The 13,717-nt window shown below is 35.9% G+C and overlaps 1 protein-coding gene across 5 annotated transcripts in view; it reads right to left on the reverse strand.

The window, feature by feature from the left end:
• Window positions 1-13,717, reverse strand: part of PIGN (phosphatidylinositol glycan anchor biosynthesis class N) — a 103,054-nt gene that overhangs the window by 76,630 nt on the left and 12,707 nt on the right. For 3 of the 5 annotated variants that reach the window (XM_059409770.1, XM_059409771.1, XM_059409767.1), the window contains 4 exons: window positions 9,163-9,411; window positions 6,513-6,634; window positions 5,928-6,026; window positions 3,690-3,796 (listed from right to left, as the gene is read on the reverse strand). In XM_059409770.1, the coding sequence (XP_059265753.1) occupies window positions 3,690-3,796; window positions 5,928-6,026; window positions 6,513-6,634; window positions 9,163-9,389 (555 nt within the window). In that variant the 5' untranslated portion in view covers window positions 9,390-9,411. Of the gene's footprint in view, window positions 1-3,689; window positions 3,797-5,927; window positions 6,027-6,512; window positions 6,635-9,162; window positions 9,412-10,390; window positions 10,520-11,472; window positions 11,498-13,717 lie in introns of those variants that run through there. The other 2 variants (XM_059409769.1, XM_059409772.1) reach the window with 2 other exon arrangements.

A 13,717-nucleotide genomic window follows, 5' to 3' on the forward strand; every position in this document is an offset into this window, starting at 1 on the left:
AGGAGTTAAATTCTAATGATATAATTGAAAGCTGACAAAAGCCCCCCCAAACCTAGCAACTTAAGTTAGAATTTGTTCCACGACTGGTAAAAAAAAAAAAAAATATTCCAGGGTGTAAGAAGTGCTGTTCATTCATATATGGACACAAGACTTGGGAAGCTATGAAATACTAAATCTTGTAGAGCTCAACTAGTTAGATTCCTATTGGCTTTTTAAAAGTTAGTCTTTTGGACACAAGAGGTGAAATATACCTGAAGCTACTTTCCCTTCTGTATTTAGTTGGCTAGTGAGCATCAGTCCCCACTTTCCCTCATCACCTTGGAAAGGCACTCATTCATTTCTACACTCAACAAATATTTGTTATGCATCAAGGGAGACTACTAGATGACTCTCCCAACCTGCACTCTCTTTTTCTGAGTAAAAACCTGTGATTTCACGAGGCGTGCCAATGCTCAACCTTATAATTTACCTATCTCCCATCCTCTCATACAGCTAGATGTGCCTTAGTGGTTGTGGCCAATGAGATATAAATCAACTATTTCAGTCAAAAGACTATGAAGACCTAAGGCTCTTCATAAAAGTTAGTAGGAAAGAAGGTCCTTTCTGATTCCTTGCACGTTGTCCTAAAACACTGAAATAATGGCATCTCTTGAAGATAAAACTCAAGCTCAGCGGACAGAGGAGAAATTCAAGAGACCTGTCTTAATGACACTGTGGAACCATTACAATAGTCATGTACTGCGACAATCTTGGGCTGCCTACTTCGAGCATTATCTTTACTAAGATAAAAGTAAACTTTTAAGCCGAATTTTTTCCCTTATTACACAGAACTTAACCTAATCTAAGCTAATACTTTTATCTCTGTACTAGACAATGCCTTGACAAGAACTGAGTTAACAGCACGCCTGGGGGGCTCAGTGGGTTAAGCCTCTGCCTTCGGCTCAGGTCACGATCTCAGGGTCTTGGAATCCAGCCTGGCATGGGCTCTCTGCTCAGCGGGGAGTCTGCTTCCCCACCCCCTCTGCCTGCCTCTCTGCCTACTTGTGATCTCTGTCAAATAAATAAATAAAATCTTTGGGGGAAAAAAAAAGAACTGAGTTAACAATGAGGAAAAGTCAGTATCTCTACCAACAAGATGTATATAGAACTGGAAATTGGCCCAATGCTGCGGCATAATAAAGTAGTTAAGATAGAGGTATCAAGGGAATACAGAAGAGGGTTATCTAAGTCTAGCGGGAAGCAAAGTGAAGCAAAAGGAAGTCACGGAAGGCTTAATAAAGAGCGTTTTCTTTTTTTCATTTATTTTTAAAGATTTTTCTTTATTTGTTTGAGACCGAGTGTGTGAGTGAGAGAGTACAAGCCAAAGGGGAGAGACAGAGCGAGCAGCAGACTCCCTGCAGAGGGGCTCCACCCCAGGACCCCGGGATCATGAACCAAGCCAAGGCAGATGCTTACGTGACTGGGTCGTGCAGCCGCCCCTGCACAGTTTTAAAAAGCAAATAGATTCAACACCAATGAAGCTTAAGGACATGACCCTAAGTGAAATAAGCCACTCACAAAGGGAAAACACAGCTTGGTTGCATTTGTACGAGCTATCTAGATACAAAACATAGATATATAGGTACAACTGCAAAGAAACAAAGTAGAATAGTAGTTGCCAGAGGCTGGGGTGGGGTGGGGAATGCGGATTTGTTTACTGACCACAGACTTTCAGTCTTGCAAGATGAAAAAGTTCTGGAGATTGGATGCACGGTGATGTGAATATACTTAACACTATTGAACCTGTCTGCTTAAAAATGGTTAAAATGGCAAATTTTATGTGATAGGTATTTTACCACATTAAAAAAAAAAAAAAAGAGTAGACATTTACATGGATTTGTTTTGCGTGGATCAAGCATGAATCTCCGGCCCAGGCATAAGCCCAGGTAAGACCCCTGACTCCCTGTCTAGCCTCCCCTCAGATCTTGCTCCCAGTGAGTACACCTGCCAACTTAACTTCCTTCAGTTACTCAAATCTATTATGCTGGCTCGTCCTTCAGTGCCCAAGATTTACATATATTGCTGTTCACTTGAAATATTCTTTTTTCATGGTCAATTCAGGTCCATCCAACTTTGTCTCCTATACTTCTGAGACCACCTCAAAACTCTCAGAAAAGCCTTCTCCTAACTGTCTAGAAAGCAATTTTCTAAAGGTATATTCTTAGTCCCTGTATTTTTGCTTCATACCATTTCTCATTTCTCACTGCTGATGATTTTGTGTTACTGTTATTACTATACATATAAACCATATTTTATGAAGTCATTTTTTCCGATGACTAGCAGTATTGAGATAAAGAAAGGAAAGAAGACATAAAATCAGACCAGCCATAAGCTGTATCTGCCCATACACAAGGAATCAAATCCATGAACCTGGAGCATTTTAAGCTGTGTATATGAAATTGCAGCCAAATATCTTTCAGGGATGCTAACATAAGTAGATGATATTAAGAAGCGATAATTAGCAAAGTAAAATTTGTCAACTGTTTTCTTTTTTTAAAAAAATATTTTATTTATTTGACAGAGAGAGAGAGAGAGATCACAAGTAGGCAGAGACGCAGGCAGAGAGAGAGAGGAAGAAGCAGAGCAGAGAGACCAATGCCCACTGGATCCCAGGACCCTGGGATCATGACCCGAGCCAAAGGCAGAGGCTCAACCCACTGAGCCACCCAAGCGCCCCTGTCAATTATTTTCTTAAAGAGATTTTATTTAACTTCAAGTGTTCCCTGTTGACAAAAGTATAGGTTAAATGAAAAAAGAAATATTTCAGGAAGAAAGATCTTGATGAAGGAAATAGGGTTTATCAAAGAATGTATTGAACACTTAATTCCTGCTAAGTAAGTACAAAGAAAAAAGCAGACATACACTGAGGAATATATTTACAAACAAACTAACAAAAATGACTCTATCATGGAGAAGTCCACAATGTCAGTTCCAAAGACACTACTGGTAAAAAGAAGAACCATTAAGGTCAATCAATGAATGTTCCTTACAACAGACAACTTGTAAGTTGTAATATGTAAATGAGAAACAATGGACAGGAAGAAAGGAAGCCATTATCCACAAGTGAGATTTTCAAACAATTTTTCAAAATGTTAATTCTATTGGATTCCTGGTGAAAATTGTGGTAATTATTTCTTAGAGAAACTCATGGATATTTTGTGATGACTAATTTGCTAATTTGTTTTTATCTTTCTCTAAAGTATAATTTTTTAAAAATCCTGTTTTCGGTGCATTACATTTGATTAGCATTTTCAAAAGCAGTTTTTTTTTATACATCTTACATGATCTTACCACTATAAAAGACTATTGTATGGTCAAAGAATGATCAAGGTTTACCTAGGATTATTCGGCAAATAGGAATGAAATACAAGTTGCCTGAATTCCAATCTATGGAGCGCATTTAATTGTCAGAAACATGGAGTTTAAAAAAGTTATTTTTTCAAATTCTTTTTTTAAAAACTTCCATTAACTGTTTATTGTAGAATGTGTAATTTCTTAGAATCTAGTCTTTTTAAAATAGTATGCTACAAATACAGAACTTTCATATTTAAGCAAGTAGGAAAAAATTAAGATGTACTTAAAACAAATCAGTGTCTAGTACTTTGGGTACAAATACATGAACTGGAGATGATCAGCTCAATAGCACTCACCTTCACATGATCAAAAACCCAAGTATCTAGTTTTGTTACATCATGGGCACCAAAATCCTCACTCTCAGCATCATAGCTATATGTATAAATATGGTCTCCACCAACACCTGAAAAGGAAATTTGGGGAAAATTTTTTTTAACAATTATAACAAAATTATAATGGGGAAGAAAAAAGAGGAATAATGAACATTTTATTTCATGTGCCATGGACTATGACTTATACTTTTTTTTTTAAGATTTTATTTATTTATTTGACAGAGAGAGATCAAAAGTAGGCCGAGAGGCAGGCAGGCAGGGGGTTGGAGAGAGCAGACTCCCCGATGAGCAGAGAGCCCAATGCGGGGCTCGATTCCAGGACCCTGAGATCACGACCTGAGCCGAAGGCAGAGGCTTAACCCAGTGAGTCACCCAGGCGCCCCCATGACTTGTACTTTCACATGCTGTTGTTTTTTGTTCTCACAGTAACACTCTTAATTTTAAAGATACACTACAAATAAATTAATTAATTTAGTCAAAGTCACAGTGCTAATACACAACACCACAAAATTAAATACCAAAGTCTGTCTCCCTGTACAGATTAAACTCTTCACAAATTTGTCTGTCTTGGAACACTACAACCTAAAATAGATGAAGTCATTTGGTACTTTGTAAAGCAAGAAGAAAATTCAAAAATTTCCCTTATCTTATTCATAAAATGTGTATTTTTCTCAATATAAGGGAATAAATATTATCCATTGTTAAATTCTTTGAAGGGGTCAACAAATATATTAATCTTACACACTTAGAAGATTTAATTAAGAATCTAATCAACTTGGTGAATTCCTGAGATAGGCTCTTACAGGTCACGAGGAAGAGATATAATAAAGTAGTAACGATCTCTTATAATAGCAATAGCAGTTCCAATGACACAACCACCCCTCAGTCATTCCACTTCCCACATCCTAAGTACAGTTCTGAGTGAGTTTGTTGGTTACCATAAACGGAACATTCCTATGGGATTGTTTCTGATTCAGGTGTTAGTCTTACATCTTATCAGCTACAGTCAGAAGCAAGAAAGTAAGCTTGGTGAATCATAGCAGCTTAATCCACCCTCACCACCACCAGTCCCCCCAAAAGCTTTCTTTTCCAAAGAAAGGAGTGTGTGTATGTGTGTGTTTGTGTGTATGTGTGTGTATGACAAATAGTTTGAGGTTTTTTTGTTTGTTTGTTTTTAAAGATTTTATTTATTTATTTGACAGACAGCGCTCACAAGTAGACAGAGAAGCAGGCAGAGAGAAAGGAGGAAGCAGGCTCCCCACAGAGCAGAGAGCCTGATGCGGGGCTTGATCTCAGGACCCTGGGATCATGACCTTAGCCAAAGGCAGAGGCTTAACACACTGAGCCATCCAGGCGCCCCTAGTTTGAGGTTTTTTTTACCATGACCTATACAATTATGTTCTATGAATATCATATGTAAAATTCTGAATATATATTTTGCTTTCAGGACATACAATAATATTCAATAATGCCAATTATTAGGACCTATGGCTAAGTATAATGTTACAAAACCTTTTTATCAAGTGAAATGACCAGTCATTCTACTCTCACTAAAAAGCATTTAATGACACAAACTTCAAGTGGAATCCGATAATTTCAGAAAAATAATATTAATGAATTTTGTAATCAGTGCACAGAAACAAACAGAACAAATCCAACGGCATTATCTTGAATATATGAAAATAGGAATTATAAGTTATAGCATTTAAATCTTTGTGAATATCTACAAACTTCATAAATCATCAAAGTAAAATGAACCAGACTTCAAAACCATCATCATAATGAAAAATTACATGATAAGCACACAGCTAAATATTCCACAGGAATTAACCAATTTGCCTAAAAACAAACCTATGAGATAGAAATTATTATTATCATCACATTTTACAAAAGGCAAACTGAAGTTCTGAGATATCAGCTAACTTGTCCAGGATTATAAGTGGTTAAATGTGAGAGCCATATACCACTTCATTGAATTTAAGATACCAACAACTATATGATGTGCCAATATTTCAAGTACAACTAAAAGAAAAAATCAAACAGACATGTCTATCCATTGTAATATATGTTCCTATGTCAGAGATGTTAAATATGTAAAAACAAGTATCTCAAAAATCAGTAAAATAGAGTAGGCAATACACAAAAATTACCATACTGGTTTATTACATTACCATCTAAGAAAATATAATCAATGACTCTTACCTTTGGCAAACATAGTCAAGATATCTGGGCTTCCCCAGCTCCATGTGTACTTGCTTTCATTAATAAGAGAATCAAATCCTACAGGATTTTCCTTCCATCCTTCAGATCATTGAAAAAAAAAAAAAAGCAAATAGTAACAACAGTAACATATATATGGTGAAGTATTACTATAGCCCCTAAAGAAGTATTCTTCAAATAGTAATAATGAGAATTAATTACAGAACAAATGCAAAACTAGTAAGAGATTTTATGTTATATGAATTATACCTTTTTTTAAAAGGCTTACAATAGATAATTTACTTCTTACTAAACCAAAGAATCGCTTTTGAACTTTTGAGAGTTAACATTGAGGAAAACCATGGATCTATCCAGATTGTTTCAGTAGCACAGAATGATAAAAGACCAAAGCTTAATTCTTGAATCAACACCAGCATGTGTTTATGTTACTCATAAACTCAAGCAAGCTAAAATACTTGCCAAAAGTATGCCAAAACACACTTCACTTTGTGTCATAATTCAGTGTTAAAGAAGCAGTATATATGCAATATGTTTATCATATAATAAAGTCGTCCACATAGATAATACCTTTGGCAACTGCACTGACATCTTCATAAAACCCAGCTATCAGGGCTACGTGACCTGGCCGAGACTCAGTTGGCACGCGTGTATGAGATATGCCCCAGCTGCCTTCATGCATTATGATATTCCTAAAAGATATTATAGATCAATAGCACAGACTTTGATTAAATCCTATTAGAGTGTTAGAAAAACAAGATTATTACAGAAGGAATCAAAAACAAACAGTGAGTCACAATTTAACAAGGTGAGGAATCTTTCTGATCCCAGGTGAGCCCAGTCCCAGCCCTCCAACTAGCTAGATTCAGCAGCATAAATGAGCTTAGGTGAGACAAAGAACCATCTGGCCACAACACTGAACTATGAGTCAAAATACATGATTTTTGTATGAAGCCACAAAGTATTCAGATAGTTTGTTACATGAGAAAAAACTGACATACACAATATTGTTCTATAAATGTCAAATTTTACCGGGTGTGATGGGTATTGCAGTCCTCTAGGAGAAAAGTCCTTATTTTTACGTGATACATGCTTAAGTGTTCAGTGGTCAAGTGTCATGAGATCTTTCTTTCAAATTAGTCAGAAAAAGAATAATTAAAAATTTAAGCATGTGTGTGTAAGTGTGCATGTGTATTGAGAGAGTGGATACAAATATGAAAACAAAAATTGTTCAATCTAGAATAAGGTATACAGGTTTCATCATATATATAATCCTTTCAATTTCTGTGTTGAAAAATTCTCAAAATAAAAAAATTAAAGATGGGGAAACAGCTAGACTCCTAAATAGGAGTTAAATTATATTCCTAAATTTGAGACTAAAACAGGCAAAAGCATTCTTTTGCTAAAATGTATCCGTATCCTTTGCAATGAAAGCAGAGGGCTGACTAGCAATGCCAAGGCACATGAGAAAGCAGTAGAGCAACAAGCTATCAAACAATGACTACATCAGTAACAGCTTCTGGGGGTGATGCTTGCCCACGCCAAAGGGTAACTGTGAGTACTGGTTTAGATACTCTATATTACTGACTTACCTCATCCTAAAATCAATTTTGGTAAAACGTATGCATAATAAGTAGAAGTTTGAAAAACAGTGAACCACTTGTTATGGAGAAATATTTTTTAACTTCTTTAGTTATTTAACAAAAACCGAACTTCAACACGAAGAAGGAGGTATAAAAGAAATTTGGATATCTCTGTTTAAAAACGTTTTCATCAGTTCAGATCATATTTTTAAAAAACCGAAGTGAAGAACAAATAAAACCTTTCACAAACAGGTTTAAAAGAAACTAGAAGATTCCTGAAATTGTAAAAACATGATGGCATACAGGACAAGGCACATGAACTACGTAAGCTCTTGGCCTGCTACCCACCAGCCAAAGGAGAAGTAAGTGCTACCAGGAAAGCTCACCTTCTCTCTAATAACCGATATACTTTGTTCTTAATTTGCAATGAACTATATTTCTCTCCTTTCTGTGACAGCTAAGAAATTCCTCCAAATATATTACCCCCATTTTAAATTATCTGTAGAAATTATGTGACAAATTTTTGTGACCCGAACTTAACTCTGGTTTGCTCTTATTTTCCTACTCATATTTTTCCGCTGCCCTGGGTTGGTCACTTAATTACTTTTATCCTTTAATATGGTATGCACTTCTTTGAGCCACCACAAATTTCTGGAAATTCAACAGAATTCCAAGTTCATTCATTCTTCTAGCAGTCAACAAATATTTAATTGCCCACTGTGTTCTAAGAACTGGAAATAAAGTAGTATACAAAGCAGAGGCCCAGTTTGCATAGAACCTGCTCATGCCAAGTACTATAAAGAAAACAAACACAGTAAAGGATAAAAGTAATGATGGTAGGTAAAAACAGGAGAAAATGGAATACTTTAGATAAATTTCCACTTGAATTTGAGTTTTAATCTCTCTATACCAGCATGAAGAAGGGCTTTTGAGGGACTTGTCACTAATCAGAAAAATAACAATTATTTGTAGGAGCCCCATAAGTTTAAAAAAATTAAACATTTTGGGGCACCTGGGTGGCTCATGGGTTAAGCCTCTGCCTTCGGCTCGGGTCATGATCTCAGGGTCCTGGGATCGAGCCCCGCATTGGGCTCTCTGCTCGGCAGGAAGCCTGCTTTCCCCTCTCTCTCTCTGCCTGCCTCTCTGCCTACCTGTGATCTCTCTCTCTCTGTTTCAAATAAATAAATAAAATCTTAAAAAAAAAATTAAACACTTCTTTTCAAAGCCACTTCATAAAATCTGAAATCACAATTAACAGTGACATAAACTTAGAAGGGCTTTATGTATTTTATAAGTCTGTTTTCAGTTGAACTCTATTTTTAGTTAAACAGCACTATAATTAGCAATTCATTAATATTTATGTTTGTCATTATTTTAAAAATGTAATGAGTTTATTTTATAAGAAAAAGATAATATAGTGAGTTGTAAGTCAGGTTTGGGAAATTAGGACAAGTTAAGCCAAGCAGCTAAAGTCATACCTAACTCCCAGGAGGAAATAAATTTGTTAATCCATAAGACAAAAGCAGATGTATATGTGCCCTATTCTCTTTCTCATCATCACTTCTGTGTCCAACATGAGATGAAAGTGTCAAGATAACACTTTCTAGAAAGGTCTTTGTATCAGTTGACATGCTTACCTAATAAATGGCGCTCTAGGATTTCCATTTTCATCGAATTCATAAAGTGCATCTGCCCGCAGGCCATCAGCAACAAACAGTACTAATCTTTTTGCTGGAGGAGGTAATGGTGTAAACTGAGGAGTCATTCCATGAACCAAAGGAGATGTAAAATAAATATCAAAGATGGAGCCGAAGAACACAAAATGTACGAGCAATCCCAAAATAAAGAAGAGCAGCATATCCATTGTAACTAGTCTTCAAGAAAAACTGAAAGAGGGAACAAAATTAAATTAAATTTGGGTAAACCTTAATGAAATTATATATATTTTCACATATTTTGATGACTGCATATACTCTGAACATATATTTTAAAATTTTACCTAATTTACAACTTCACTTTCATTTATGATAGCAACAATAAACATTATTTAATAATGAGGTAATACTGAAATAAAATACATGATAAAATACACTCACAAAAAGAGAAAGTTCAAGTATGATACCCAATTAATACCATTAAACTATTCATAATAAATTTAAGTGTATACTAAGCTCATAAAAACTAATATAGGGTCAAAAACAAATATATAAATGAGTTGTAAAATGGGTCAGGGTCCAGTCAAATCAAATTCTATATAAAATAGAAAATATAATTCATGGTGGTCTTGGTTGTCCATATAACCACCATTAAAACTCCCGGAATTTAACATTACTTAAAGTCTGAGGATTATTTTTTTCTTTCTTTTGGACTTTTGGTTATCAGCTCAGGAGACTTCTAGATAGTCCTGACAGATTATATGCATTTTTGTCCATTTAAATAACTTACAGGAAGGAAAAGGTAGTTAAATTCCATGTGTTTCAAAAAATGTACACTCAAGGAGTGCCTGGGTGGCTCAGTGGGTTAAAGCCTCTGCCTTCGGCTCAGATCATGATCCCAGGGTCCTGGGATCAAGCCCCACATCAGGCTCTCTGCTCAGCAGGGAGTCTGCTTCCCTTCCTCTCTCTCTGCCTGCCTCTCTGCCTGCTTATGATCTCTGTCAGTCAAATAAATAAATAAAATTAAAAATATATATATACACTCATTAAAGGAAGACTTTTAGTTCCCTGAACCAATGGAAGTGCAAGTTATATTCACAAATTCAATTAAAATGCTCTTGCGTATATTCTGTACATAATGTTGTGTGGAGTACAAGAGAGAACACCAAGAAGACATAGTCACAGATTTGATAAACTTACACATACTTACAGAAGGAAAACTAAGCAACATGAAACATTTAAATAATACTGTATGACAGTATGCCATTAACTGCCAAGATCAAGTCCATGGGAATGCTTTTCAAGCCAGTCTATAATTTACTTTTGTTGGTGAATCTCCCTGCAGATTAAAAACAACAAAATACTCTCAACTCGTCTTTTTGTAAAAGAATGTAAAGTAAGTAAATGGCCAAATTATGGGCCATTTTTTTCCTGAGAGATTTAAGAGTCAAATAAGGATCAAAGATATTCCACAAATTATAAAAGTCCCTTACTGAGTAGATGCTATTATGCAACCTAAGGCAAAACTCTCCGAATATTTTGCTTTTTCTAGTATACAGGAGCTTCAACTACATAGCAAACATTATCTTAATAATCGTATTCTGAATATAGAAATAAAACAATCACAGGGTGCCTGGGGGGCAAAGGCTTGGTTTCGGCTCAGGCTGTGATCTCGGGGTTGTGGAATTGAGCCCTGTGTTAGGCTCTAAGCTCCGTGCACAGAAGCTGCTCAAGAATCTCTCTCCCTCGCCCTCTGTCCCTACCTCTGTACTCCCTCTCTCTAAAATAAATGAATAAATCTTAAAAAAAAAAAAAAAAGTTGGAAAGTTAAATAATCACTGTGGTAAGTTTGGAAAATAAAGAAAAATTACTTATGATTTTACCACCTAAAGAAAAATCTGTTACATTCCTTAGTTTTTATCTAATCTACATTTTTATAAAGGCTCACAATTTCACATATTGATTTTCTCTTTATCATACATGAACATTTGTTTTTTTTTTTTAAAACTCTTCCCACACATCATGTACCATCACCATGCTCTATCCAATGGGCATGCCTTAATTTTCCTGATCACCTCCACACTGGTAAACACGGAGTTGTTTTCCATTTTCTCATTATTAAAAATGTCAACATGATTAATTTAACTTTTAATGTAATTTTTATGCTAACTTTTAGACATTTCACATTATGTGTTTAATGTGGGGAACCTGGGTGGCTCAGTCGTTGAGCGTCTGCCTTCGGATCAGGTAATGATCTCAGGGTCCCAAGATCAAGCCCCACCATCAGGTTACCTGCTCAGTGGAAGGTCTGCTTCTCCCTCTCCCTCTGCTCCATTCTGTGCTCTCTCTCTCTCTCAAATAAAATCTTAAAAAAAAAAGAAAAAAAGAGGGGTGCCTGGGTGGCTCAGTGGGTTAAAGCCTCTGCCTTCGGCTCAGGTCATGATCTCAGTGTCCTGGGATTGAGCCCCACATTGGGCTCTCTGCTGAGCAGAGAAGCCTGCTGGAAGCAGAGAGCCTGCTTCCCCCACTCTCTCTGCCTGCTTCTCTGCCTACTTGTGATCTCTGTCAAATAAATAAAATCTTTAAAAAAAAAGAAGAAAAAAGAATTGAGGTAATATGTGTAAAAGATGCAAAATAGTGCCTACTACAGTCAGTACTCATTAACTATTGGCTAATATTATTGTTTCTGATGTACATGAAGTTGGATTGATCATGTGAGAAAAATTTGTTTGCCATCCTTGTTGACTTTAAAAATCTAATTAATGGATGTAAATCTCTTAGAGAAACCAAGTCTCAAACTTTGTTTTATACCAAAGCATCAACTTTAGTATATAACTGCTCTACTGCTATTTTCCTTAGCTATATGTTGTTTTTGTTTTGTTTTGTTTTTTAAATTCTGGTAAGAACACTTAACATGAGAGATCTACCCTTTATCTATTTTCAAGTGCACAATACAGTACTGATAACTGTAGACTGTACAGCAGATGTCTAGAACTTACTCATCTTGGGTACCTGAGATGTTATAGCTGCTGAACAACAACTCCCATTTCTCCTCCCCAACCAGACCCTGGCGACCATCACTCTACTTTCTGCTTCTGTGAGTCTGACTCTCTTAGGTGTCTCACATAGGATGAATCATGCAATATTTGTCTTTCTCTGACTGCTTATTTCAGCTAGTATAATGTCCTCCAGGCCAGAAATGTCTGATAGCCCCAGTTGCTCCATATATTTGCCAAAAATATTTGGTACTGTAGCCCATTTAATTTTGCTTTTTCTGTATGCGGGTACTTACTTGTGACCTACTGTGGTTTTGATTTACATTTCTCTGATAACCAGTGATGTCAAACAACTTCTCATGTGTTTAATGGACATGTTTTTTTAAAACTCTTTTTTCCCCCTCCTTTTTATTTTTCAGTATTTTCCAAAGAGCAGTACTTTCCAATTTTGGTTAAGTTCAATTAATTTTTCTTTTAGTTACCTATTTTGGGTCCTACGTAAGGAATTTTTATAAATGATAGCACTTACTTTAATACAGATTTTTAATACTTATTTGAAAATAATTTCAAGCTGAGAAAAAAGTTGCAAGCATAATGGTACAAAAACCCACATATCCTTTAGCCACATACATCTATGATAACATTTGTTTGCTTTGTCATTTTTCCTCTTGCCTCTCCTGTTCTTGCTTTGTCTATCTTACCCCTCATGTCTACCTTACCCCTTTGTCTATCTTACTCACGCATGTGTATAAAATCACATAATACTGTTTCGGAACCATTTGAAGATAAATTACATTCATGGTGGCCCTTAACCCCTAAATATTTCAGTGCTTATTTCCTGAGAACACACAGACAGCAATTGTCAACTTCAGTATGTTCAATGTCAGTATTTTATCTCATCTACCATCTGTACACCCCAACTTTTTTGAAATGCCCCAATAATATCTTTATAGCATATTTAAAGCTCTACTGAGGCATAACTGGTCTATAATAGACTGTACAGATTTAAAAGGTACAATAAACACAGTCAAGATAATGAACATACCCATAACCCTTAAAACTCTCCTCATGCTTGTGTAATTCAAAAAATTTTTTAAATTTTTTTGATATTAAAAATGGGCAGAAGATATGAACAGACACTTCTCCAATGAAGACATACAAATGGCTATCAGACACATGAAAAACTGTTCATCATCACTAGCCATCAGGGAGATTCAAATTAAAACCACATTGAGATATCATCTTACACCAGTTAAAATGGCCAAAATTAGCAAGACAGGAAACAACATGTGTTGGAGGGGATGTGGAGAAAGGGGAACCCTCTTACACTGTTGGTGGGAATGCAAGTTGGTGCAGCCTCTTTGGAGAACAGTGTGGAGATTCCTCAAGAAATTAAAAACAGAACTTTCCTATGACTCTGCAATTGCACTCCTGGGTATTTACCCCAAAGATACAGATGTAGTGAAAAGAAGGGCCATCTGTACCCCAATGTGTATAGCAGCAATGGCCACGGTCGCCAAACTGTGGAAAGAACCAAGATG

Source organism: Mustela nigripes, chromosome 8, assembly GCF_022355385.1.
Source record: "Mustela nigripes isolate SB6536 chromosome 8, MUSNIG.SB6536, whole genome shotgun sequence".
Classification (NCBI taxonomy): domain Eukaryota; kingdom Metazoa; phylum Chordata; class Mammalia; order Carnivora; family Mustelidae; genus Mustela; species Mustela nigripes.